The sequence below is a fragment of the Pseudomassariella vexata genome (genome assembly GCF_002105095.1).
Source record: "Pseudomassariella vexata strain CBS 129021 chromosome Unknown BCR38scaffold_1, whole genome shotgun sequence".
NCBI lineage: Eukaryota > Fungi > Ascomycota > Sordariomycetes > Amphisphaeriales > Pseudomassariaceae > Pseudomassariella > Pseudomassariella vexata.
In genome coordinates this window covers 1,815,999-1,840,769 of record NW_024467956.1, presented here as the reverse complement: position 1 = coordinate 1,840,769, position 24,771 = coordinate 1,815,999, and the positions used below count along the sequence as shown (strand labels likewise).

At 52.2% G+C, this 24,771-nt stretch overlaps 10 protein-coding genes across 10 annotated transcripts; 5 read left to right on the top strand and 5 right to left on the bottom strand.

The window, feature by feature from the left end:
- Nucleotides 1-754: 754 nt before the first annotated feature.
- Nucleotides 755-4,058, bottom strand: BCR38DRAFT_416718 (uncharacterized protein). The gene has a single exon (XM_040859120.1). The coding sequence runs from the start codon at nucleotides 3,670-3,672 to the stop codon at nucleotides 1,198-1,200; it is 2,475 nt and encodes an 824-aa protein (XP_040720998.1). The 5' UTR covers nucleotides 3,673-4,058; the 3' UTR covers nucleotides 755-1,197.
- BCR38DRAFT_9860 (cytosolic Fe-S cluster assembly factor CFD1) lies at nucleotides 3,944-5,404 on the top strand. Its single transcript, XM_040865831.1, has 2 exons — nucleotides 3,944-4,396; nucleotides 4,457-5,404. Exons 1-2 carry the CDS (start codon nucleotides 4,364-4,366, stop codon nucleotides 5,339-5,341), a joined length of 918 nt encoding a protein of 305 aa, XP_040720997.1. The 5' UTR covers nucleotides 3,944-4,363; the 3' UTR covers nucleotides 5,342-5,404.
- On the bottom strand, nucleotides 5,404-5,949 carry BCR38DRAFT_9848 (uncharacterized protein). The gene has a single exon (XM_040865829.1). It carries the CDS (start codon nucleotides 5,782-5,784, stop codon nucleotides 5,467-5,469), a length of 318 nt encoding a protein of 105 aa, XP_040720996.1. The 5' UTR covers nucleotides 5,785-5,949; the 3' UTR covers nucleotides 5,404-5,466.
- A 941-nt stretch (nucleotides 5,950-6,890) lies between these two features.
- Nucleotides 6,891-8,512, top strand: BCR38DRAFT_453948 (S-adenosylmethionine decarboxylase; the record flags this gene model as incomplete). Its single annotated transcript, XM_040861655.1, has 2 exons — nucleotides 6,891-7,005; nucleotides 7,059-8,512. The coding sequence occupies 2 exons, from the start codon at nucleotides 6,891-6,893 to the stop codon at nucleotides 8,510-8,512; spliced, it is 1,569 nt and encodes a 522-aa protein (XP_040720995.1).
- Nucleotides 8,513-9,460: 948 nt separating this feature from the next.
- On the top strand, nucleotides 9,461-10,118 carry BCR38DRAFT_479898 (uncharacterized protein; the record flags this gene model as incomplete). Its single annotated transcript, XM_040863215.1, has 3 exons — nucleotides 9,461-9,671; nucleotides 9,764-9,854; nucleotides 9,956-10,118. 3 exons carry the CDS (start codon nucleotides 9,461-9,463, stop codon nucleotides 10,116-10,118), a joined length of 465 nt encoding a protein of 154 aa, XP_040720994.1.
- Nucleotides 10,119-10,670: 552 nt separating this feature from the next.
- Nucleotides 10,671-11,111, top strand: BCR38DRAFT_416713 (uncharacterized protein). Its single transcript, XM_040859119.1, has one exon. It carries the CDS (start codon nucleotides 10,862-10,864, stop codon nucleotides 11,090-11,092), a length of 231 nt encoding a protein of 76 aa, XP_040720993.1. The 5' UTR covers nucleotides 10,671-10,861; the 3' UTR covers nucleotides 11,093-11,111.
- A 1,068-nt stretch (nucleotides 11,112-12,179) lies between these two features.
- BCR38DRAFT_9821 (uncharacterized protein) lies at nucleotides 12,180-13,694 on the bottom strand. The gene is made up of 2 exons (XM_040865826.1): nucleotides 12,406-13,694; nucleotides 12,180-12,313 (listed from the first exon to the last, which is right to left on the bottom strand). The coding sequence occupies exons 1-2, from the start codon at nucleotides 13,490-13,492 to the stop codon at nucleotides 12,219-12,221; spliced, it is 1,182 nt and encodes a 393-aa protein (XP_040720992.1). The 5' UTR covers nucleotides 13,493-13,694; the 3' UTR covers nucleotides 12,180-12,218.
- A 274-nt stretch (nucleotides 13,695-13,968) lies between these two features.
- Nucleotides 13,969-15,768, bottom strand: BCR38DRAFT_330210 (POT family-domain-containing protein; the record flags this gene model as incomplete). Its single annotated transcript, XM_040854940.1, has 2 exons — nucleotides 13,969-15,352; nucleotides 15,404-15,768. The coding sequence occupies 2 exons, from the start codon at nucleotides 15,766-15,768 to the stop codon at nucleotides 13,969-13,971; spliced, it is 1,749 nt and encodes a 582-aa protein (XP_040720991.1).
- A 4,702-nt stretch (nucleotides 15,769-20,470) lies between these two features.
- On the top strand, nucleotides 20,471-21,989 carry BCR38DRAFT_331541 (family 18 glycosyl hydrolase; the record flags this gene model as incomplete). The annotated part of the gene is made up of 3 exons (XM_040855064.1): nucleotides 20,471-20,568; nucleotides 20,632-20,921; nucleotides 20,995-21,989. The coding sequence occupies 3 exons, from the start codon at nucleotides 20,471-20,473 to the stop codon at nucleotides 21,987-21,989; spliced, it is 1,383 nt and encodes a 460-aa protein (XP_040720990.1).
- Nucleotides 21,990-23,117: 1,128 nt separating this feature from the next.
- BCR38DRAFT_453958 (GNS1/SUR4 family-domain-containing protein) lies at nucleotides 23,118-24,215 on the bottom strand (the record flags this gene model as incomplete). The annotated part of the gene is made up of 2 exons (XM_040861657.1): nucleotides 23,118-23,723; nucleotides 23,793-24,215. 2 exons carry the CDS (start codon nucleotides 24,213-24,215, stop codon nucleotides 23,118-23,120), a joined length of 1,029 nt encoding a protein of 342 aa, XP_040720989.1.
- Nucleotides 24,216-24,771: the final 556 nt, after the last annotated feature.

The following is a 24,771-nucleotide window of genomic DNA, read 5'->3' as shown; positions in this document are numbered from 1 at the left end:
GCGCAACCGTCTTGGATGGTATGCTGATCCCAGGTTTGCTCTCCTTTGATTTTGAGATGCTTTGTCTTTCAGGGGCTTTTCGTCTGCGCTCTGCTCGTTGTCACGGGTGACTTAATCTCTGGTTTATTGCCAGCCAACACACCGGAACCCGGGGGCGGCCGCAGTTTATAAAGATCAGAGGGTGTGTATGCTAGGTTGTGTTCACTGCCCGAGTTGATTTCCGTCTGTAGCAATGCCCGCAAGCTTTCCGGCATCGATTTGGTAGCCACGGCTTTGCAAAGTGTTTTGGATATCTCAGGCCCAAAAGGATGTGACGAATCGTTTGTGATGCCAGTAGTGCCGTTATGGCATCTGGACCCCAGTTCTGTGCAGAATCTAGCAGGGCTTTCCGGAGCCAATGTACCTTCTTCCATGGATAGTCAGCGCCTTCGCCGCTTTTATTCTCGAGACAGGCCCTATGATAAGCCAAGTTGGAAATTGTAGCCATGAATAAGGCATCGTTGGCCATGTTGCGATTTCTCAGGCAACTACCACCGAGTCGTTGTCGTGCCTCCCGGGTACCCATAGCTCTGTATCCTAATTCTTATTTGCCCACCGCTCGCACTTGGTGCCCAGTTGTCGTGTCAGCGTCGCGTCGTGGGCGTCAAATGACCTTCAAAGATCATTCCAACGCATCACCACCAAGATGAAAGATACCAACTCTTCATTGCTGCTTCAACAAAACTGTACAATTCTTCGCAAAAATCGACATCGGGTACGGGCTTGAGTCAAGATAGAATCAAGTACTTTGCGAAGTGACTTGAAGTATGTGTGAATTGACCTCCATCTCAATTCAATGAGCTGGTGCTTGTATTGCACAGGCCAACATGGACTGAAGCCTGGCAGAGCCTCCCCCTTCTGGAATGCAAGGAGCTCAGGGCATGATTCAAAAATTGCCACAAGTTAAGATCACAGACGGTGCGTTTGCTTCTATCTTTACATCTGAGGTCACATTTTCAAGGCTATTTTTTCTACGCAAAGGAAACCCCGAAAACCAAACCCAAATCCCTCGAACGCCAACTGGAATGCTCGCTTGCTTTTTGCAGTGTTCAAATCCAATTTCCATTCCCATATAAATTGGTCCTAATCCCAGGCACCCGCCGTGCCGACATTATATGATAAACAAGAAATATTACATAGGATGAAACTATGCACGGTTTATCGTAGCATATATGTCAGGTCGGGTAGTCTGGCTATAATGTCTCGTACAAGTTGTTCCTGTTCCCCGTCTTGGGATGGCTGCACCGGGCTAAGAGAGACTCTGGTTGCGGGTGGAGCCTTGTCAGGCATTGGACTTGTGGGTTTCTGTGAAGGTAGCGAAGGGTCGGTTGATAACGTGGATGTTTGTCGTTCGGTCGATGTTGCAGATTGTGTTGAGGTCGCCGCTATATCCTTGAACAAAGAAAAGTCCGCAGATGCCCAGGGATCTGGATTTGTGGACACCAGTTGAGGGGCAGGTGCGATACTGGGCGTCTGCTGCGAGAGCTGACTATCTGGTTTGGAGGCCGCGGTCGGGTTCGGTGTGGCAATAATACTGTCAATGCTCAATGAAGCTCTGGCAGTTGCAGGTGATTCATGCTCAACAGACTGTGGTGTATGAATGTCCAAGCTTGGCTCTGGAGAATCCAAATACTTACTCTCCACTGTGAATGCACGACTGATCGTGACGGGTGCTTCATTAATAGGTGATGAGACCATTTCTCCCCAGTCATCATCCTCATCATCCTCGGGCCTTGTAGTCCCTGTAACTGACATAGGAGGTTGGGCATCCGGTGGTTTCGGGACAATTTTTGATGCAGCGTCGCCCAGCGACGGGGTATACTGTGGCGGTTTGGGTAGTTTCGCAAGCTGCTGGATGTCTCGAGCAGCGGATTGCTTAGCCGAAGGTTGTTTAACGGCAGTCGAACTCCATCCAAAACTTGCAACGGTAGCGGCGGGGGGTGGAAGAGAAGTGATGCGCCCCGCTGATTCATGTCGCTCATCGATGCTGCCGGAAGACCTTGGTTGTTGTTTTGGTGGGTGCGTCGAAGCATTTGAATCTGCCCTTGAATGGAACGACTGCTTGCGTCCAAATATTTTGTCCAACTCGACAGGGGCTGCTGTGGAGTCCCAGTTGAAGGTGCTGGTACGTTTGTTCCCCAACATCGCTTTGCCGGAAAAGGAGTCTTCTTCCATCCACCGCCGAACAACACGAATTGTGTCATCGTGAAGGTTGGAGGTCCGCCAAGCCACCCGGTGATAATTCTCCTCCTCCCCAGAATTATGTTTTCGCATGGACCCATACCGGGAAATGCGATACCAGGCCTTCCGTTCTTCAATTGTGGTAAAGCTGTCAAAGATGATGCGGTCTGAAACCCCACCGAGATCCGGTCCCTCATCATCATGGACCTGCGGGGAGTCAGGGAATAGCTTATCGATGGCTTGCAAGTCAATTTCGAACTTGATGGGGCCAAACTTGTCAATAAGCTGCTGGACGGGTATAGACGGCCCCGTCGGGATAGGAGCTTTAATAAGGCTTGTGTCGGCCTTGGACGCGAAGTCCACGAGACCCTCACGCCTAGTCTTGGGAGTCATTGAGCCATTGGATGAGGTAGAGGTAGTAGACATTTGACGTGGCCGTTCACATGCTGGGTCAGCATCCTTGAGATCCCCAAAATCCGTAGAATGCTGGGGTTCAGCCGCTATGACCCTGCTTGAGGATCTTCCACGGCTCTCAATGGTTGTTGAACTTTGCGCAGGCGGTTCTTCCGAGGCAGCGCGTGCCATTCCATCGAATTTGTCCACGAGTTCCAACACCCTCGTAGACACCTTCCTCCGGACGTGAGGCCGGAATTTGGGATCTTCGTCGATCGATGTGATAGGAGAGTCTTGGCGGTCGGGTCCATGCTCGCTATTCGCGGAGAACGTAGAAGACGGTCGGGATGGACTGTCGCGGTGCTCTACCCCAGCGACTGATTCTGTATGGACCTGACGTAGTTCAGACGAAGCCACTGGGGGCTCATCCCAAGCTATTCCACGTGGCACCTGCTTCCCTTGCCCTTCGCCTGAAGGAACCGCGACACTCCCTTCGCTTTGTTTGGCAAGCTCGGGCTCGTCCACGTGGATAACAAGTGCGTTTTGGGGCTCGGATGGCTCAACTACCCCAAACTCATATTCGTCAATTGGTATACTCCCGCTCTTTGGGTAGACTGGCGACGGCTCGTCCGTTTTATCATTCCAAAGAGAGCCCGCAGCCCACGGATCGGGCGAGACGCTGCGAAATATAGAGGACGCGCGCGATCGCTCGGCAGGCCTCAGGCCAGGAGAGGTTGCAGCGCTGCCGGGCCATGCAATCGGGCTCGCTTTCCCTGGCGAGTCGGCCCTGAGATTCAATTGGGGAGAGTGCGAGCCGAAATCTCCCCATGCACCCCATCCTGGGGATGTTGCTGTCTGTTCCGCCTGTTCCGCGCCCGTCCACACTCTTAAGCCATCGTCGCCGGTCCATAGGGAGTGGTTCGTCAGGTTCGAGAGTCCTCCAAAGAAGGCTTTGGGTGGAGGGCTCAGTAAATTCTTGGGAGGCGACGGTGTAGGATGCTCATTCTGCGTCGTTGCCGCGTCGGAGGACGCCCAAGGCGAGCCCCATGGATCGTCCATTGTGGTAAGAAGCAATGCGCATCGTGGTACGAGACAGTCGTCGCGCTGAGAGCTAAAGTGCTGAAGCTATTATTTCAAACAAGAACAGAATTCAAAGCGAGCATCGTCGATGGCCTTTCCGTCCACTGCAATTGTTCTGTTCTCAGATGGCCGCCAAGATGTCAATGTTGCAACTGTGGTGCCTCGAAACACCTATGATGGGCCTCTTTACCAGCTGGGACATAAGGCGTTAAGGGGCCCCAGGCTGGAGATTTCCAGGGTCAATCGGAATGTCTTTGCCGCAAATGCTCCCGCGAATCAGAGCAGTTCATCTTGGCGTCATTGGACAAAGGTAGGGCCCCCTAGCTCCAAAGCTGCGACGGAACCACCGACCAACATCGACCCTCCGGCTGGACATCGAAAGTCAGTGCTGATTTGACTTTGACATGCTCTAAATACAAGTGGCTCTAGTGGCTCGGCCTCTTACATAATTCACGATTGGTCGCAGTTCTCCGTGGACCGAGGGCGACCGATTTCAAAGTTCCCGCGCTGCTGATAAATGCGACGCCGATACAGGCCGATGGTGCGTCTTCGAGGACAAGAAAAAGTCATTCTAGCCTTCTGAGCGCAAAGATGCCACATCTACAACCACCCTGGTCGCAAACTGGTTTCTGGCTTGGTACTCCGAAGAAAGCAACCTTACGTATTAGCTATGTCGCTTTCAAAAATCAAACACATCGTCCTGGTATCTTTCCCCAGCTACGTCTCCCAGCTACGTCTGGCAATTGCTAACATGATCGCTTAGGTACTGTCAGGTAAGGGTGGCGTGGGAAAATCTTCGGTCACGACCCAGTTTGCGCTCTCACTGTCGCTTGCCGGACACTCGGTCGGAGTGCTGGATGTCGATCTTACGGGCCCTTCCATGCCGCGCATGTTCAATATCGAAGACGCAAAAGTCACCCAAGCACCAGGAGGTTGGTTGCCAGTGACAGTACACAGCGCGAACCCTGAAGCCGGAGTTGGAGAACTACGATGCATGAGTCTCGGTTTCCTCTTACATGCTCGAGGCGATGCCGTCGTCTGGCGAGGCCCCAAGAAGACAGCGATGGTCCGACAGTTCCTCTCAGATGTGCTATGGGGAGAGATGGATTACCTCTTGATCGACACTCCTCCTGGAACGTCCGATGAACATATATCACTGGCGGAAACCCTACTTAAGGACGCCTGGCCGGGGCAAGTAGCGGGTGCCGTGGTGGTTACAACACCCCAGGCAGTCGCAACAGCAGATGTCAAGAAGGAACTCAACTTCTGCACCAAAACGGGCATCCCTGTGATCGGTGTGATTGAAAACATGGCTGGGTTTGTCTGTCCGAACTGCGCCGAATGCACCAACATCTTCAGTAAAGGAGGAGGTCAGGTTATGGCGCAAGAATTCAATGTACGCTTTCTGGGCGCCGTACCTATCGATCCCCAGTTCGTCATGTTGATTGAAACGGGAAACCGGCCGGTCTACCCTCAAGGCACCATTATCAACGGCCAGGATTTGTCAGGCAGTGTGGACAACACCACGGCAGAACCCAACGGACAAGTGACCAAGGATGCTTCTTTGCTTGCATACAAATATCGGAATTGCTCGCTTGAGCCCGTCTTCCGGACGATTACACAAGACATTGTTGCTGCGATCGGTTGAGAAAATGGGCACCCTATCCGGCTAAGTAGAACGACTGCGTTCGCTACGTAAAACAGATGTAGGCCGTCGGATACCTGTAGGTTGAGTAGCAGATGCCAGAGCAGGCCACGGGCGACTGGTCTTGCTCAGTTCATGACGACTACGGGACGCAACGACGAGATTATAACTACGGTTTTCGATTGCCGCGCCACATGTAACACACGAGAGGTGTTACAGCACGCGTCGAATGCTACACGCGGAAACCACATGGTGCAATATCGGGAAGCCACATTGGCCAGTCGTGGGCTGCCTTCGAGCGCATAAGTGGCCCAAATAAATAAAAATAAAAAGTTGGACATTCTTAAGGCAGCGACGAAGCCGATTGTTAGTAAGCCAAAGATCGCAGTAGTGGAGATAGCGAATGGCATTGTTGGTAGAAATTGTTTTTTATGGGATAAACACATAGGAAATGCCCCATGTTGTCCTAGATGCGATTTTGAGTTGATCCAGTGGTCATTTTCTGACTTTTAGATGAATCTCGATTGCCCCAGCACCCCCCAGCACTGCCCAGCTTGCCCCTCCAACGTCCTACACAAGTTTTTACAGATAAAAAAAAAAGCCCCCCCCCCACTTCCAAAGGTCGACCTCACACGCGCAAGCGCAAACTTGCTAGCTACTCTGGAAATCTCTCACGGACCCAGATTGAAATAAATTTTCGACAGCTCAATCTTTGCCCCTGTGTTACCACCAAGAAGCCAGGTCCCGCGTCGTTAATATCGACACCCGCTCGTGGATCATTAGGCTCTCATAGCCACAATCTCTCAAATCGCCTTGCATTATCCACAGCAATCCACGCTCAACTCGACTCGTCGCACCCACTCTCGCAACGTCTATGCGATTACTTGTCTAAGCTGAGGACAACCCTATGTTGGACATGAGCACGTAACGGCAGCAATAACGATACTGGTATTGCAAACACAAGCTCCAGCTTTCTTTGTCATTCCATGAACCCAGCAGACTTGCTACGCTTCCTCTCTAAACCAGCAAAGTAGGTCACCCACTGAAACCGAAAAAGTGTCTTCATGGTTCCCTACTAACCAATAATGAAGGCCCCGATAGCAACCCTACGATAATTTCACGTCAGCTCTAGACGCTGCCGGGTCAAGTTTTCCAACCTCCACCGACCGTACCCGCAGATATCCTCGTCTGTTAGGTCCGATACTCCACCACAGGTATCGGTTTCTTGCCAGAACGAGGTCCTAAACGAGAAGTCACAATTCCTTCGTCAAAGGTCTTCCTTCTCCCCCGCGCGGCCGCCCCCCTTAACGTCCCCTCCGTGAGACGTTGAGCCTATATACCTGCACATTGCAGCTGGCTTCGCCAGCATTACAATCACCCATCGATCTGTGGGCCTACTCTCTCAAACGAGCACCGCAAGGTTCGTTTGGGCGGCAGTCAGTGCTCCGCAGTAGCTCCAGGCGGCATCTGCAGCAAAGGATCCTGACGTGAGTCAGCCTAATTACGATACCCGTACTTTTATCCTTGAGCCTTTCGCGAGCTCTGTACGGAGATGGTCGAGTTTGTGGTCCCTACCGACATTCCATTCTCGTCGTCTGAGGACACACCTCAATTGACGATCAATCATGATGTCGCCGCGGAATTAGACTCTAGTAGCGCCTTCGAGGGTGAGTCCCCTATCTTCGCTGAATGGCTATTTGGTTACTCACAAATTGTACAGGCCCCGAGAAGCTCCTTGAGGTGTGGTTCGCCCCCAGTGCTGAATCTCTGCCCAGTGGTGTCAAGCCCGATGGGTTGAAGTCAGTAGCTGCCGATATTTGGGTGCCGATGCTGGATGAGGTCCATTGCAAGGTGCTCTCGGTCCTCAAATCCGAGCGTGTAGATGCTTATCTGCTGTCTGAATCCAGCATGTTCGTCTTCCCTCATAAGTTGATCTTGAAGACGTGCGGCACTACCACGCTTTTGTGGGGTCTTCGCAGCCTTTTGCGTATTGCCGCTGTCGAGGCTGGGTTTCCCGTCCACAACACGCCGTCTGTGGACGATGAGCGCGCCGCTGCAACCCCTTACCGAGTGTTCTACAGCCGAAAGAACTTCCTTTATCCAGAGAAACAGCCAACTCCTCATCGGAGCTGGCTGCACGAAGTCAAGTTTTTGGATGAGACCTTTGAAGGGGGTAGTGCGTACATGGTGGGAAAGATGAACGGAGACCACTGGTATCTCTATATCACTTCGCCAGAAACCACCTTGACTCCACCTCGGACCCCTGATGAGGAGAGGACTCCCATGAAGCCATCTCGTCACTTCAGGATCCCCACGGGGCTAGCCTCAGCCTTCAATGGTGTGCCCGAGAGTAGCGACGAGACTCTTGAAATTCTCATGACAGATCTCGACCCCGAGAACGCGAAGAAGTTCTACCTGGAACACGTGAGTGCGGTCGCGAGCGCCAGGCTCTCTTCGCAGGCCCAGGAAGCACGGGACAATTCCGTACACAGTCTCGGTGATTTGGCCGGAAGTACTGCCACTATCCGGACCGCGAGCACGGCTGAAAGCGTCGTCGATGAGACATTCGACGTATCCAGCCTTGGCAGCGACTCTGACAACCATGGCTCCTACACCCCGGTGTCTGAGCAGCTAGACCCAGCGAGTCTCACAACAGAAGGCCACGCGCTGGGCACCGTGGTGTCGGACAATTGTGGTCTTTCGGACGTATACCCGACTTCGAAGTATCCGGATGCCAAGATCGACGCCTACATGTTCAGTCCCTGCGGCTTCTCTGCCAATGGCATCATCCCGGCCCCGCAGAAGCAAGAAAATGACACTGTCACCAAGGCCGGCCATTACTTCACGGTGCATGTTACCCCTGAGCCTCATTGCTCATATGCGTCCTTTGAAACCAATGTCCCAGGTGGTCAGAACGGACGTGAGACGTCGGAGGTTATTGAGCATGTGGTCGGCATTTTCAAACCCGGCCACTTCAGTGTCACTTTGTTCGAGGCCAAAGCAGCCAATGATGTGGCGACTGGTGCTGCTCGCAAACGCTTCGACAGCCTTGCCGGGTATCGTCGCATCGACCGCATTGTTCACGACTTTGACGACTACGAGTTGGTGTTCAGGTACTACGAACGCGAAGGCTGGGTCTCGGGTACGGGTGTTCGCGTCGGTGAGGAGATCTAGCCAATGGTGGGGATTGCTTTCAGATGTTGGGTATCGAATGGTGATGACGCCATGACTTCATTCGTTTCTCACTCCGTACTTCCTTTTGCCCGACGAAGTGTCTACGAGGATTGAGACAAAGACTGGATCGACATAGCTGAAAACTTGTCAGCAACACAGACGACAGCCTACTCTTTGCTTCAGCCATCTTTTTACCATGACAACCTCAAACTTACTGCATATCCATCTACTGTAACTCATATTAGTCGTACGCAATACGTAGTGTTCTCGTTTCTCGTTTGGCCCAGACAATTGGTGACAGCAAGAAACATGGTACAACGTGTATTGATACGGGCACCAAATGCTACTCTACTGCTAGCGGTGCTACCGTCTCACAGGACAGGCGTCTGTAATGCTACCGATTATTCTTTGCCACGGAGCGGCTGGAAGGACTCGTCTCAATTTCTGTCATGATGAAGGGGACTTATACAGTTGTGATTCGAAACCAATTCAGCTCCTCTATTGGCGTGTCTCGGTGGGAACCTCGTGATCGAATATTCCATCATCATACTGTGACTTGAAACGAGACATATCCAGCCTTCATCTATTCGTACTGCCAACAGTTCAGCTTACAGCGCGGTTGCTGATAGTGTTTTGGGTAGCGATGGCTGAGATGTGTCCGAGCTAATTTCCACCTTCTGGTCCTCAATTACCAGATCGTCGGTTTCCTGCGACGCGAGAATTATCTCGTGGGTTGTGCTACATCGCAACCCACGTGAACGACTGTTTCTCGTGCTCTCGTGCACTCGACCGTCGGAGCCTCTACACGTGGGCCTTCAGTCAAGAGGAATACTATATAAAGAAAAGAACCCGACCTGTCCTGTAGCCTAAACGAAATCTAACAACCCATCCACATCTCAACACAGTACTCCTTCCTTGTCCATCAAGTCCTACCCTCTTGCTTCCAAAATGAAGTTCCAGGTTGCCGTGCTGTCTCTGGCAGCAGCCATCGCCCCTACCGGAGCAGCTCCCTCCTTCCCCGCCGGTGCGCTTGTTGCGCGCTCCAACGAGGCCAACTTGACGCTCTACGAGAATCCCCTTGTTCCGGGTGATACGATCAACCCGTCCTTCTCGCCGACGGATGCCGATTTTGTCCCTGGCAGCTACGGCAGAGGCTGCAGTACGTTCCAAACCTCTGTAGTTGTGTTTGGCCGTGACCGCTCTGAATGTAGGGATGACTTATACTGATTTGCGATTTCCGCTGTGAACCAGGTCCCTTTGATACCACGACCTTGCCCTCAGGCTGGACGACGGGGATCACGGCCGCTACTAGTAACGTGGGGTGGCTTTGCACGCTGTACAGGTACGTTTTGACTTTCTAGTATGAAGACCTTGAGAACGCATATATGCATCATTCATGCGTACATACATTCTGGCTAAAACTGACTGGTGCGCTCCGTGCAGAAACGCCGACTGTTCGGCCGACAATGGGTATCCCATTACTAACTGCACCGCTGGCGATGTTGAGGGTGACTGGGACCATTGCGAGGTGGACGCCCTCCCGATTGGCGATGATGGTTTTGACGACAAGATCGTGGCGTATCGATGCGACCGTATCTTGGGTTAGGTTGAGGAGTGGACACTTCAGCTCGGGCGGCGGCAGTGGCGATGTGTACGCGTCAATGAGGCTATAAGGGAGCGGAGGCTAAAGTATGTGACTTGCGGTGGTCGTATTATTTTCTCGAGATAGCTGTATACGAATCTATGTTTCGCTGTGATCTGTCATCACGTTTGTTAGTCCTCCGTGATGCTTTGTGTTATGGACACGCGAGCTAAGCCTTGATGTAACTCTATACGGTATTGGGAGTGATTCTGCATGTGATCCGAGGAATTCGATGGTTATAGTGATTGTAACACAGCCCGGCATATGTAAAGCCCTATACGGAATACATGTGCTCGTTGGTTAGGTAAGTATACTTCCCAAAACGGCAACGCAGCACCTGACTCAGTCGGACTGCAGTCTTACAAGATTAACGAAATAGAAAAATCCAGAAAACTCGTTTAGCTAGTCGTATAGGTGATTTGCCTCTTAGCTTAGCTTCGAGGAAAGTACCAGGTCAGCTTCACGTCTTCGTCGAGATGGAACCTGCGGGCCTGCCAGAGCCAGAAGCAGACACCAGGGAAATCAAGCCCTCATTCCTACCAGCACCGGTCGACTCCCTACCTATTCCAGTCTCGCTACATTCCGACCTCAACGTTCAAAAATCACTATCCGAACCCCAATTTCCTGAAGACAACAACAATGCCTCCTTCTCCATCTTAACCCCCTAGGAAAAGCGCTGGATCAGCTTCGCTGTCTCTTTCGCGGGCATGTTCTCGGCCCTAAGCAGTTACATTTACCTTCCCGCTCTGGTGTTCCTGGCGCTGATGAATCTCACCGTCACTTCGTATCTGCTCGTGGCCGGGAGAGCGCTAGCGTTTATGGGAGACATGGCGGGCCAGAGCGAGACGCGGCCGGTGTACATGGTCATATTCATATTAATGGCGGGCGCAAACTTGTGTATGGTGCTGGTGAGAAACTATGTTGGGTCGTTGTGTTGAGGATGGTGCAGAGTGCAGGTGCGTTTGGTTAGCATGATGTCGAGACATTTGCGAGCAGGGTCATGGAAAGTTGACTGGCTGGTTTTAGGGATTATCAGTGTTGCTGCTTATGGTGTCCTGGCAGCATTGCACCGATTGAGGGGAGAAGGTCGTAAGACAAATTAAATCTAATGAAATACCATCATCCGCTTTTCATCGTTGCTCTTTGCGGAGAACTTCAAGGACAATAGCGGCGATGAAGTACTCGTGCATCTCAGCACGCAAGCAGTGTCCTTTTCCCGACCCCCTTTTCGTCTCTTTCCCAACCTTAACTCCATCGCTTCAAACAGAGCCGCTAAGCCAGTAGGGTATACTTCAGGCAATGCTTCGTGGAATGGATAAATCAGAAACGAAAATGGGTGTTGCCATTTACGTTTGAGAGGTCGCATTGGTTAACGTGTGCCCCTTGTGGTTGCTTTAGATATCCAAGGCGGCTTACACACCATTGGCTCCGCATCTCGGCCGTTGGTGACGGTGGATGTTGCATTTTCTTATGATCTGGACCATACGCCAATGACCGTACGGCGTTACCACATCGTCATAAGCTTGGGACCATTACTGATTGATTATGGCCAAAGAGTAGAGTTGAAGCAGTCCTGTGATGATTCTGGAACCTGAAGCTCGTTGATGGTACTTAGGAGTCCCCTTCACCTAATATACTGTCACATATTATCCTAGTGTGGTGGGCCATGAACACTTCCAAATCATCACTCTCAATGTTTCCATTTCGGCTAGAGAGAAATTTTGAACTAGTATGAACCATTGTAACTCAAAAACACTCCGTGTTCATTACTTCATTGACCAAACCACTTGCATATCGCACCCAAAATATGGACTCACCGACAAAATCAACCCGAAACCACTGTCTCACAAAACGTCCAGCTAAGGGGACTCGAAATATCAACTGCGAAAGACTGTATGTTCCCCTCCCGAGTAAGGCCGTAGAAAATAAGGTCCTTTCCCGTGACCACTGTGCCCGCAGAAAAGACAGTCGACGGAGCCCCTGCTAGGGTTGGCGTATCGACACTCGTCCATTGCCCATTGTTGAAGTAGGTCACCCGCAAAGTCCCATCGGTCCGTATCGCAGTCAATAAGATATACCTCCTCCCCTGCCCAAGGTCTCGTGAAAACGCGGCCGCCGACAAAAGAGGCGACGAGACGGAAGCACCCAGGGAAATGGTACTGCCTACGTTTTATGAGCAGGGAAACATTAGGGGTAGGTATACATCGTAATAAGGTGAGGAAAGGGAATAGATAAATATGAATCCGCTCACCGGAAATCACGTCCTCCGCATTCCCTTCATCACCCCATCCTACCTCCTGCACCATCCCCGCATCGTGGTAATACAACCTCTGCGTCGAATGCCCCTCCCACGTCTGATCATAATTCACCGTAAGTCCCGTTATCGTGATACCTGCCCCGACGCCCAGCTCCGCCTTAACACTCGTCGCATTCCCCCAATTGCTCGAGTTCAACGACCTCAAGGTCTGTTGATCATCCTGGTACAGCACTCGCAGGTTTCCCGTGCATCCCGTGCCGCACAGACTCCACCACACCGCAAGCTGCGAGCTTGGATTCGCAGTCCACTTCACACCAGCTTCCGACAGCGTGCCCTTGGTCCAGTTCCCAAGCTCAAAATCCGTTGTGTAGAGTTGTTCCACCGTGTGTTCCGGCGAGAGGTAGAAGAGCGTCACACCGAAGCCGCCGAGACTTAGACTCGTGTAGGGATATCCACGAGCAGCGGCAGCCAGGGGCGTCCCGTTGATCGCAGACACGGAGACCGAGGTCGAGATGTTGCTCACTGTCCAGTTGGATGTAGAACACCAAAGCGACACCATCAAGTCCGCGGACGATGCTTGCCAGAAAACGGCGTAGTACTCGGTTCCCAATGGGTCGGTCCAATTCGCAGCTGCCAGCTTCGAGGACGAGTGGACTTTGACCGAAGGATCCGCCGGGATGTTGCCCCTGGAACCGTTCCTCCAAATCGTACCCCCTATCCCGCCGCCGATGGCAATCGCGACAGCAACGAACAACACAACAACCACGACCATATAAAACCTGCGTCGTTTCAGACCCCATATCGTCTTCTCGTTTTCGGTAATATCACTTGCCGCGCATTCGAGCGTCCATGGTTTGGCGTGGGAACGCTGGCCCAGTAGAGCTTCCGGTAGGTCCTCGTCCCGCGACTGCACGAGTTCCGGCAACGATTTATTGTAATCCACCTGGGGCAAATTCGCTTCTCGCGAACTCCCCGCCATCTTGGACTTTACGGGGGATTCCTCCGGTGGCACGACTATGAACTTCTCCACGATCTCCGATCCCGCGACTTCGAGAGTGCTGTAAATTCCATTGCCGCTCATTTTGTTGCTTGGTTGTTGTCACGATTACGGAAAACACCACCGACCTCTTTCCAGTGGGAAAACCCAGGAGGTCTGTGAGGGGATTATTGCTTTATCTTCCATGACGTAGTATTCCTTTCGCTGCGCCTTTCTTCAACAGACGAAGGATGGCAGGATGCTTCAGGAGCAGTTGGAGGTGCGGCGCCATTTCTCGCCGCCAAATGTACCAATAAATGTAAAATATCGTTGAAACAGGCACCTACACGTGGCTTAGCCCCGAGTATTTTAGATTGATGTTGCTGCAATGCACTGTGGGGGCCGTGAACGCACTCCTACTAGATAGACTGCAGCTAACACACAAATCGGCTCGCGCAGCTTTTGCGGAATTTGGTCAGGGTCAACCATGCATTCCACCGATAAGCGCGATCCTCAAGTGTGCGGCTCGGCAGCTCAACAAATAGGCCAATCCCCCTACATTCGCCCTTCTCCGCTCTAACCTAGTGAGCTTCTTCGGCCCGCGCCGCGCTGCCAAAATCCTTCCCTTGGAACTCAGACTTGGTAATCGTGTTCCACTTGTCCTCCTCCTTGTCGAGCTTCTTGAAACAGAACCAGAAGCCCACGCCACCCAGGAACGCCAAGACCGCCACAACACCATAATTCCACACGAGCAGAGGGTCGCCGCTCAGCGGCGTGAAGGCCTGACCGACGGCACTCGCAAATGCGCTCATGAATAAGTTGACCGACATGACGAGAGACTTCATGTTCACGGGTGCCTTGGAATACGCATACTCGTATGATGTGACGTTTGTGAAGATTTCTGCGATACCAATGAAAATGTAGGGGACGACTTGAGCCCACACGTTGATAGGAGCGGGGCCGGAGCAGTCAGGGTCGGCGGCGTAGTTTCCACACGGGGACAGCTTGTAAATGTAGTATTGCATGACCGCCGCAGCAACCATGGCCAGAGCGCCAAAGAAGAAGCCGAGGGTCATTCGCTTGATGGGGGTGAAGCTGATTCCGAGCTTCCGAAGTCCAGGGTAGAGCACATGATCCATGAACGGTATCATAATGATGATAGAGATGGGGTTCAGGTTCTGGATGATGTCGTTCGGGACGCCGTTGAGCTCCATCACAGCAGCCTGAGAAGTGAGGTTGTTCGTCATCTGGTTATAGGCCAGGTGGAACAGCGGCAAGAACAGAAAGACCTTGCAGGCCTTCAAACCACGACGAACTTCGTCAACCCAGGCATCATCATAGGTCATCCATGGAGGCCTCTCCGACAAAGGCACATGGGAAGGCCGCGCCTTATCCCAGCTGAACTCGCGCTTGAGCTTGGCAAAGTTCAAGGTCCATTTGCCCCTCATGACATAGCCAAACATCCGGAAGAACTTGGAGAGAACGGAGCCCGTCGGAGGTGAGAGGATGTATCGCTTCCTGTTGAAAAATAGGACGATGGGGCTGACCAAGAAGAGGACTGTGGGAAGAAAGAATGCCAGCCAAAACCCAACGTACTTCTCCACATATACCATGGCGATCTGACCCGTGAGAGAGCCGATGTTAATGGCAAAGTAGAAATAAAGAAAGATGCGGGTGTTGGTAACTGCCGGGTCCACAAGCACACGCTCCCCGTTTCTGACCTCGACGCGCATTCGCGTATCAGTATTCTGCTCAGCCAGGAGAGGCGAGATGTTGGCTTTGAAAAATCCCGTGCCGATGCAAAGAATCAGAAGGCCGATGATGAAAGCGGCGAAGGACGAGTGGGATTTGACAATGACCGAAGGCGCAGCTGCTGCTGTCAGAATGACATGGGCAATGGTCGAGATGGCAATGGCGACATGTATCGTCTTGTACCGCCCGAGATGCGCATCTGCGATGTACGCACTGTATCGCCAGGTAAGTGGGATTCCACTGATGTCGAAAGAGTTTACTCACCCCAATAGAGGCATGACATATGCAAAGAACATGTTAAACAGGCCGAGTCCTGTAGAAGCTCGCTGGCCCATCCCCAACGCTCCGGACTGTCCCTCGAAGCCGGCGCCAGTATTCGACCCTTCGGGTAGAGGCCATTGGATGAAGTTTGTGTAAAGGATGGAAGAACCGTAGTACGAGAATCGCTCACACAGTTCGCAGAAAGCGATGGTGTAAGCGGCCCAGTTGATCTTGCCTGACACACGCCGCAGCGTGTGCATGTCCTCCTCGCTCGGTGCGTCATCGAATTGCTCTAATACCTGCGATGATGGGGATTGAATCTTGCCAGTATCCATAGAGGCGCCGCGAGCTGGAGCTTCTTCAGTCATAGCGGCCAGAGTGGGACCGCCCGTGACACCAGCCTTGGCGGCCTCGGCACTGTCGAGGACGTTGTTCCCGAGAGCACTCATGGTGTAAGGTGCTTGCCAAGTCGGAGGCACAGGTTGGGTGACTTGCAGCAACGGTACGTTTATTATACGAAGGGATGACGGTTTGAAGAGAGGGGGGTTGCTACTGGAGCCGCAAACCTTATACTTTTTTTTTCGAAGGCGGACGAGAGAGTTCGAACAACAAGGAAGGTGCCGCCTTCCGGAAGCCTGCTGGCGCGCTGCCCGGGGCCATTACCGAATATGTGCGTGTGGCCATATCGCGGAGGATATTCATTGGTAGATAGGAGGCTTGGCTATACTTTGGTGAGACCTTTGCTCACATTTTTGCAACCAACAGCCTGTACGGTTGTTGACAACCAGAGGATCATTCGCGGGCAAGGTAAGCCACGTGAGAAGCAGACCATATGCAGACAGAAAACCGTGTAACATCGGTTCATGATTAGACCTAATGAGGCAACTGGAAAATCTGCTAAGAGTCTAGACAAGTTAGCCAAGACAAACGCCACTAGCCCAGGTCTATACGAGAGTTGCCAAGGCGGCCATAAGCGGCCGTCAGTGGCCAAGCTTTACGAATGACAGGAACGGGGCTCGGAATATGACGGTAGTTATACCTGCCTAGATGCATTCACGTGATGCTCTGAAACCGAAGGCTTAGCATTAAAATATGTTTTTGTATTAGTTATGATGGTGTTTTCTATAATAAAAGATATGTTAAAGATGGTAATGGATCAAGGGGTCCATGGGATACGGTTAGACTCGTAGAGCGTACCGTCGCATTCCGGGGGGGGGGGGGGGGGGGGGCCGTCCTGGTTGGTCCAGTTCCAACTAAGGTAGTGCTTAGGCGGGCAAACCGTCTTCTAGCGCCGCCGTCGACCGCGGCTCGAACTCGGACAAATCCTGAATTGAGTTCGAGAACATAGGAAAACGGCACACTGCATCGATCGATATTAGTGGTTGTTATTCGATGCGCAAGGTTCGTAAGCCGGTTAAATACACGCTCACATGCAAAGAGGACTCGAGACGTTGCTTGGCGTGATAGTATCAAGGACGACAGTATCAGGGACGAGTACTGCGCCCTGGCGCAGGCTGCGATGCGCAAGTGACTCGATATGGTGAAAGATGGCAGCTCATCATCGCCAGTCGAAATTGAGTTCGATGTTGAGGTAAAGTTGCGTCTTGGTCCCTGGCGTCACTGCCATCCACTGGCCGCTCTTCAATGCTAAATCGTGGGGTTGTCCACTTGTCATTAAACGTGAAAGAGCTCTAATTGCGCGGGCTCCGTTTGGTGGCTTCCATTGGGCATGGTGACCGCCATACTCACTTGAGCATGCCTTCGTGCTTGGACCCAGCTGGCCAATGGAAATCAACGTTCCCACTGTCTCAGGTGCTTCCCGGTAATCGGACACTTGCGCTTATGGCCAGGGCCTGCACATAGAGGTCTGCCGCAGCTAAAGAACACTCGGCTCTGGAGTTGGAATATACAACGGAGACGGTGCGATGCGGCTCTTTACACAGTTTGTGCGACGCTGATAGTAGAGGCTGTTAAAAGGTCACGAATACGTATCGGATATTTGTGGATCGCTACCGGGCGGCTATAGGGTAGCTACACGGTAAGTTAGCGAAGTACAAGAGTATTAGAACGTAGTAGGTTATTGCTATATTTTGCAGTAGTGCCTGTGAAGGTACACTCGTCAAGCCTAGAAACGGCGGTCTCACCCCATTAGCAATGGGTTAAGGACGTCCTGTTCGTCTTTTTTCGGCCGCATGTCATTTTTGACGGCACTTCCGAATACTAGTAATCCGTAAACCGCGGGTACCCCCTTAATAAATGTGTATAGTGTATAGAACAGGAAATGCACGTACCTCAGTTCGCTTAAATCCTATAGTCAGGTTGGAACTGCAGCTAATTTGTAAGTGCTATGGGTTTTGTACCTGGTCGCCGACATGTGATTCTCGGCCGGATCCGAGTATAATGAGTATAATTGACAGGGTCTTCGTCTTCAACCCTGTTAGCCTTTTCAAATTCTGGTATTGGCTGTGGCTGCGGAGCCGACTGTGGCGTTTTCGTTACATGCTTCTAACTGTGAATTGGTGAAGTTCGGAAGTATCGGTCAAAAATGACAGACGTCCTCGACCCTATACTTGCAAACAAACCTATTAAAAATAAACTTGATCCACCACTGCTAACGCAGTGGGTCGAACCGCTGTGTTTAGGCTTGACGAGCAGTTCTTAACTTTCGTATTTACTCATAGTAAAGTGCTCTTTTCTATATTTGGGAAGGATCCTTTATTTTCCTGTCGAGACACCCGATGTCGTAAGGGGTGGTGGAATGCGTTGCCTCGATGGAGTCGGTATTTGCTTAGTGTCAGGGTGCATCGGAATTGTTCATGGCGGTTCAACATTTTCAAGGTGCCAGTCACGGTGGCCATGATTCGATCGTCTAGTATTCTCGACTCGTTGCAGCGGTCCTCTTACCGGACGATACTCACTAGTGTTCTTAGCAAGTCTGCACATGCTCCAATGAGCAGGCGTCGAAAGGACAGCATGACGACGTACCGAAACTTGGACTGAATTCCCCCTCCTTGTTGTTGGGACGACTCTATATCAACGAAGGCCTTCGAATGGCTACCCCGACGTCAATTGCCGAACCAAGAGCAAATAAGACTTTGTTATCGTTCAAACCCGTCGACGAATGTCCTTGTTGTCATGCTTCTGTACTGGGCTGCCAGAGCAAGCCCCGATGGAACGAAGACAGACAACCAAAAGCGTTATAGCGTCCGTGACCTCATATTTCTGTACTTCGGCTACCGAGCGCGATGGCGCTGTTCATGAGACAGGTATTCTTTCGTTCGGGACCAGCTTCAGTTTCAGTTGGCAGGACGGCAATTTATATTGATCGTAGAAGGCTGAGTGGAGTTCGCTGCTGGTCCCGAAAGCCTCGTCTTGCGATTTAGCATTGCTTCTAGTAGGCAAAGAGCGGAAGTTTGCCCATGAAAAAGGTTAGAAGGCCTCCTGTAGGCTCGGAAGGAGACCTTTGACTGAAGTGTTAGAGCGGAATCGCTTAATTCCAATGGTTGGACACGCTCTGGTAAGGTGGTAAGAGATCGACTGTTAGCCAAACATGTACGTGAACATGGTCGGAGCAGGACGAAGCCTGTCTTTTTGAAGAATGAGAACTAAATGCATCGGGCGGAAACCACTGTTCGAGCCTGCCGCCTATACTATTGTAAACTTGAACAATACGGAAACTTTAAAGGCTTAGCTTTGTTTGGCTCGGCTCACCCGGGAATACATCGACAGGAAAGGGTAGGGTTACCTGGCCAAGCCTGCTTTTGGTGGGTGTGGAGCGTGTTGCACTTCTATTCCGGGAGCTATTTCGTTACTTGTCTACAGCCGTCACGCTTCAAGACCAGTGTTGTAGGTCCCCTCTCCTGCCAAGTACAGGGGCCTCATACGAAGAGCTGCATATGGGCAATGGAGGACGGCGGCTGTTTTGGTTAGATTAAGGGTTGACAAGCCCTTCAGCTGCGCCTCAGTTGTCGCCAAGGCAAGGGGCCCGCCCGCCATTTCCCAGAAATACCACGCCGAAGACACCCGAGACTCGCTGTCAGAAAGTGTCATGTTTGGGGCAATACCCATACTTCTCGAACTCACCTGCTCGGATACGGAATTCCAGGGGACCACGCTCCCGAGCTGATTATGTGGGTGGAAGGGAAAAGGAGGGCGGGGGGCGACGGGGGTGAAGTAGATGCATCAACATGCAATCAGGCGTCAGTGTTGCATTCGAGCGGTTTGGCATTTGAGTCGCAGCCAGTTAGTCACTGCAGCTGAATGCGGCAGACGGAGAGGTTGGGTGATAACCTGATCGCAGCAAAACGGATTCCGCGTGACTTTATCGAATGGCCGCGTTGGTCACAACGCCTCGGGGGCCGGTTGTGTAACATGCTGCAGACGGCAGACGGGACATTTCTTGGCCCCACAATCGGCGTCGACGACCTGCCTACCCCAGGAGCGAGTGGAAAGCAGGCGCAGTTTCTCCATATTGCGGATCGGTATGCTTGGCTCCGCGCAATGCTCTCTTATGTCATTAAATAGAGTTTATACCAATGTCAGACGAAAGCCGGCGGCGCAGCACTTTGACTACTGTAGGGCGGCCGGTTGGGCTGAAGAGTCGGGTTTCCCCAGCTGGGAATCTTCTAAAGGCTCATCTTGCGGGGATGCCTGTGCCTCTGTACGGCTATTTAATGCGGACTGTTTGGGTAACTGATCGCTCCATGGTGTTCAACTGGCAATTGGCAAGCAAACAGGCAAGGACCTTGACACAGGGGCAAGGCACAAAGAAGATTAATCAAAACAGCATCGTCGACCCCACCCTGGTACCAACAGCTTGGCCCAACAGCGTGCGCCTGACTCGGGAAACTCTGTATCCATCACGAATCTCCTGAACGGGACAGGGAATACCTGCGAGTTAGAGAAACATGCGAAGAGTTTAAAAGCGATAGGTTCGCAACTGTCGATTCCAGACGATTCCTTTTCTCGTCCACCTCGACACATTCGTTCATTCACCACGGCCTTATTTAGCCGTAGCCACTCATTTACTTGTCATTTCGTCACTGGACATCAGCCTTGATCATCATCATCATGAAGATCACCGCAAGTTTCACGACCGGTGTCACCCTCGCCGGGTGTGCCCTCGCCGATTGCGGCTCTTCGCTCCGCAATATCATGTATTTCGACCAGTGAGTCTACCTCCCTAGATATCTTCTGAAATCTCTTCTAGATGGCTGACAACGACACGGCAGGTATCATCTCACAACACCTACCAAGGATGTGACGGGCGGAATTACTCATGTCATCACGGCCTTCGCCAACTCGTCGCTGTTCGTCGGAGCGACCCCCGGCAACTACACGCCCTTCATGCCACTCGCCGATGTCCGTGCATTGTTTGACAACGGCACCAAAGTCGGTATTGCGATAGGAGGATGGGGTGATACGGAAGGCTTCGGCGCCGGAGCCAAGACTGAAGAAACCCGAAAGCAGTATGCGATTAACGTGGCTGCCATGGCCACCTCTCACGGCTTCGATTTCGTTGGTACGTGCATCCTTCTAATTCCCCCTCCCCCCGTACCCTTTTCTGTGTACTGCATTCTGACTTACTGATTCAGATGTCGACTGGGAGTATCCTGGTGGCAATGGCCCCGACTACAAACAAATCCCCAATGCCAACAAGACGGACGAAATCACCACATTCCCCCTATTCCTCCAGGAAATCAAGGATGCCATCAGCCCCAAGGAGCTGTCCATCGCCGTCCCGGGCCTTGAGAGGGACATGATCGCATTCACTCAGGAGCAAGCACCCAAAATCTTCGCTGCCGTTGACTTCGTCAATGTTATGACGTATGACCTGATGAGCCGCCGCGACAACGCAACCCTGCACCACTCGGATGTCGCCGGTTCCCTCGCCTCTGTCGAGCGTTACCTGAGCTTAGGTTTGGACGCTTCTAAGATCAACCTCGGCTTTGCTTTCTACGCCAAGTTCTTCCAGACGCAACCTGGTGTGGACTGCTCTGCCACCCCCGTCGGCTGCCCCATCGTCCTAGCCGAACTAGAGGACGGCAGTGATGCGGGTACCAGTGGTGCCACCACGTTCGAGAAGTCCAACGTGGTCCTTCCCGTCATCCCTACCAACTTGACCGTCACCTCCGATGGATCCTGCGGCATCAACACCTTCAACACTTGCCTCGGCGCCCCTGAAAACGCGACCTGCTGCAGCCAGTACGGCTACTGCGGTAGCACAGCCGCCCACTGTGGCACCGGCTGCCAACTCGGCTATGGAAACTGCGAAGGGCCGTCGACCGCAACCTCCTTCGTTGCCGCTTTGGCTAATAGCACGACAGACGAGGAGAACGGAGGCGAGTGGTGGTGGGACGCGGAGAACGAGCTGTTCTGGACTTTCGACACCGTGGAGCTCATGCAACGTAAGTTCGATGAGATCGTCGCAGCTAAGGGCCTCGGCGGTGTCATGGCCTGGTCCCTGGGTGAAGACTCGTACGACTGGAGCCGCATCGCGGCCATGAACGCCGGGGTCAAGAAGCTGCAGGCAACTAAGAAGAGATCCACGAAGAAGCGCCGTGCTGTGGGACAAAAGCTGCACGCTTGAGCGCATGATGTTTATTGATCCAGCCAGGCCAGCCGGCTTGCCGAAACGGCAGGTATTACTTTTGGGCTACATTACAGGTTTCCTCCTGTCCTGAGGCGGTACAGGATCGTGTCATAACATACCATGAAGTCTTAATCTTATGTAATATCAGCTTGTTTCATGATATATGCATACCATTCTATTCGGTAGCTGTCACTTGATTCCTTCGTACTATAACCTAATGACAGAACATAATAAGTGGATCCTACGACAGCTTTTCTGATGCACCGTCGGGGACGCCCCCGGAAAGAAAGTGTACTACTTGGTCACCGTTACTCCCTCAACCTAGTGGCTCGTCACTAGACTGAGCAATAACCAAGCCTCATACGAGTCGTTTAGTCTAGGCTAGGGGAAGCCACCGCGTTGTGTAAACAACAGCTAGAGCTGACTCGACACCATGATGGGGTGCAGCTCTAACAGAATAAGTCCAGGAAAATAGGAGGCAGCTATACGCGCGATCAGCCGACGCAGCGATCAAAAGTTGCGTCGCGCCTTGCTCAATCTACGATAGAGAACACTGGGGCCAAACTTCCAGGGGAGATGGCGTAGACGCAGTGGAAGCGAAAAGGATTTGACATAACTTTATGAAGTGAATCTCGTTAGCTTGTCGGGTCTAGCAACAGACCGTTGGCTCACCATAGGCGGGCCTGTACGGCGGATCACGCTTTTATTCTTCTAGTGGGTTTTCCAATTGTATTATTATCACCGCTCCATCTATGAGCCCCTGCCGCAGAGGCCACTGTAGCGGCTCATTACAATGTTTGTATCGATAAAGAAACTGCGTGCGGTCGCTCGCTCGGTTGGTAAGATAGTTCCAACCGCGAGCTTTCCAGTCATTTCAATCCACTTTTCATTCATATGTGTAGATATGCAACCAACCACTTTCCAGTCATCACAGCCGTCTGAACGCCAGGTCGTCGAGGTACTAATACATATGTTGAATCTTCGTGAACCGTCGCAAATCTCGCGTGGGATGATGTCACATTTTTGCCCTTGGTGTAAAAATACCACAGGCAAAACTGTTTGGCGCAGCCCAGCGATCAAATTCGCCGCGCCGAAGAACGCCACAAGTTTGGGCCACGAGGGCCATTATGCCTTGCGCGACCGAGTGCTGACACCATTTGTCTTGACGCCGGTGGTTTTCGCATTCGCAAGGTCGGCGATGTCTGCAACGACGTGTGAACCGGGGGCTTCCGCCTTAGACATGCGTCGGAGAGTCTTGCGTGCACTAGGCGCCTTCTTGTCCGTTTTGTATGTGGCGAAGTAGAACGATATGAAGAGGACGAGGTAGGAGCTGAGGATACCAATGCCTGCAAAGGCAGCGAACTCCTCGCCTGCACACTTGCCTGCGGTTGGCATACTGGGGAAGTAAGTGGAGGAGAAGTAGGTGTACGAGGCGAAGTAGACAAAGCCGAGGTCGATGATGAACTGGACGATCTGCAGACGAGTGACCCACTCCTTCCACCAGATGCGAACTCCGCGAGCGCTCTGGAAGTAGTACCAGTACATGACAACGTGAACTGTCAGGTTGAGAGTGATGGGCACCCAAGAAACGGCGGTGCTACCGATCAACTGGGTGTAGCACAACAAGGCGGTGGCACCGTGGTGGTAGCAATGGAGGAAGGTGAGGGGCTTCTTCTTCAGGAACAGGAAGACGGTATCGAGGAGTTCGAGGTACTTGGTGAGGTAGTTCAACTGAGAGGCGTGTTAGCTACGATTCTTGCTTGTACGACCCCTTGGCGCCGCTGCGACGGCTGTACTTACGTAGTACACGACAACAAGAGGCTGCGTCCAGCCACCATCATGGTTGCAAATGGCATAGAAAACACCCTTTCGCACAACCGTTGGCAGGAGCTGCTCGACAAAAAGCGCCAGCAAGATGGCGCTGATGGCCGTCAAGTAGAAGTTGTGGATCAGGAATAGTGTCTTGAGCTTGAATGGCTCCCGATTGCGCATCCATTCCCGTCCGCCGAAGATGATGGAGTAGTAGACGATGATGAAGATGGAGGTCTCCCTCAACGTGGACATCGGCGTCTTGCCGGCCTCAAATCTGAAGTCTTCGGCCGGGTAGCCAGCGACCAGCTCGAAGGCTTTGCTGAAGTAGGGCCACAGGTGGACGCCAAACGGCCTGTCCAGCGTGGGAATTGGAACTGACTCGTACAGAGTCGCTGGGAATGCGCTGGCCATGGCGGATCTCGATTGCGCAATTCTGACGACAAACTGGACGAAGGAGAGACAAGAAGCAGAAAAGAAAAAGAAATTTCGCTGGGCGAAAGAGGTTGATGAGAGTGTATTTGAAGATGCGCAAGTCGGATCGTGGCTTCTACAAAAGGGGAATTTTCTTAGCTCCCTGTACCTGTCAAACCCTGGTCAATCGGGCCCGTCGGCACCCCGCTACGCCAAAGACTAGGCTGTGGTGTAATCTTAAAGCAATATATCGGATAACCTCACCTATATCTGTGGTATTCGCAGAGCTAGATCTCCCCTTAAGTGATTGTGGAGAAATGATGCGCTTGTCGATTTCAATTTTCAGTTTGATGGGTTAAGATGGTAAAGCAAAAGGTAAAGATAGACTTTCCCCATGTTTCTTCCAGAGAGGTGTTTCATTGCATCATCCCAGCCTTTCTGCAAGGCTGGTGTTGGACCCGTGTTCTACTTTTTGCACCCTCCAAGGTTGCTGTAATTTTCGGGTATGCTGTACGTGTAGTGGCCAATTAGGGGTCACCTTCAGCATCCCAATTTC

What these genes read in the sequence shown, in the direction of transcription:
- BCR38DRAFT_416718 (XM_040859120.1), bottom strand. Translation starts at nt 3,672, where the DNA reads ATGGACGATCCATGGGGCTCGCCTTGGGCGTCCTCCGACGCGGCAACG.
- BCR38DRAFT_9860 (XM_040865831.1), top strand. Translation starts at nt 4,364, where the DNA reads ATGTCGCTTTCAAAAATCAAACACATCGTCCTG. An exon ending in AAATCAAACACATCGTCCTG is followed by an intron (nt 4,397 to 4,456) that starts GTATCTTTCCCC and finishes ATGATCGCTTAG; the next exon opens with GTACTGTCAGGTAAGGGTGG.
- BCR38DRAFT_9848 (XM_040865829.1), bottom strand. Translation starts at nt 5,784, where the DNA reads ATGTGTTTATCCCATAAAAAACAATTTCTACCAACAATGCCATTCGCT.
- BCR38DRAFT_416713 (XM_040859119.1), top strand. Translation starts at nt 10,862, where the DNA reads ATGTTCTCGGCCCTAAGCAGTTACATTTACCTTCCCGCTCTGGTGTTC.
- BCR38DRAFT_9821 (XM_040865826.1), bottom strand. Translation starts at nt 13,492, where the DNA reads ATGAGCGGCAATGGAATTTACAGCACTCTCGAAGTCGCGGGATCGGAG. An exon ending in TGCGGAGGACGTGATTTCCG is followed by an intron (nt 12,314 to 12,405) that starts GTGAGCGGATTC and finishes AAACGTAGGCAG; the next exon opens with TACCATTTCCCTGGGTGCTT.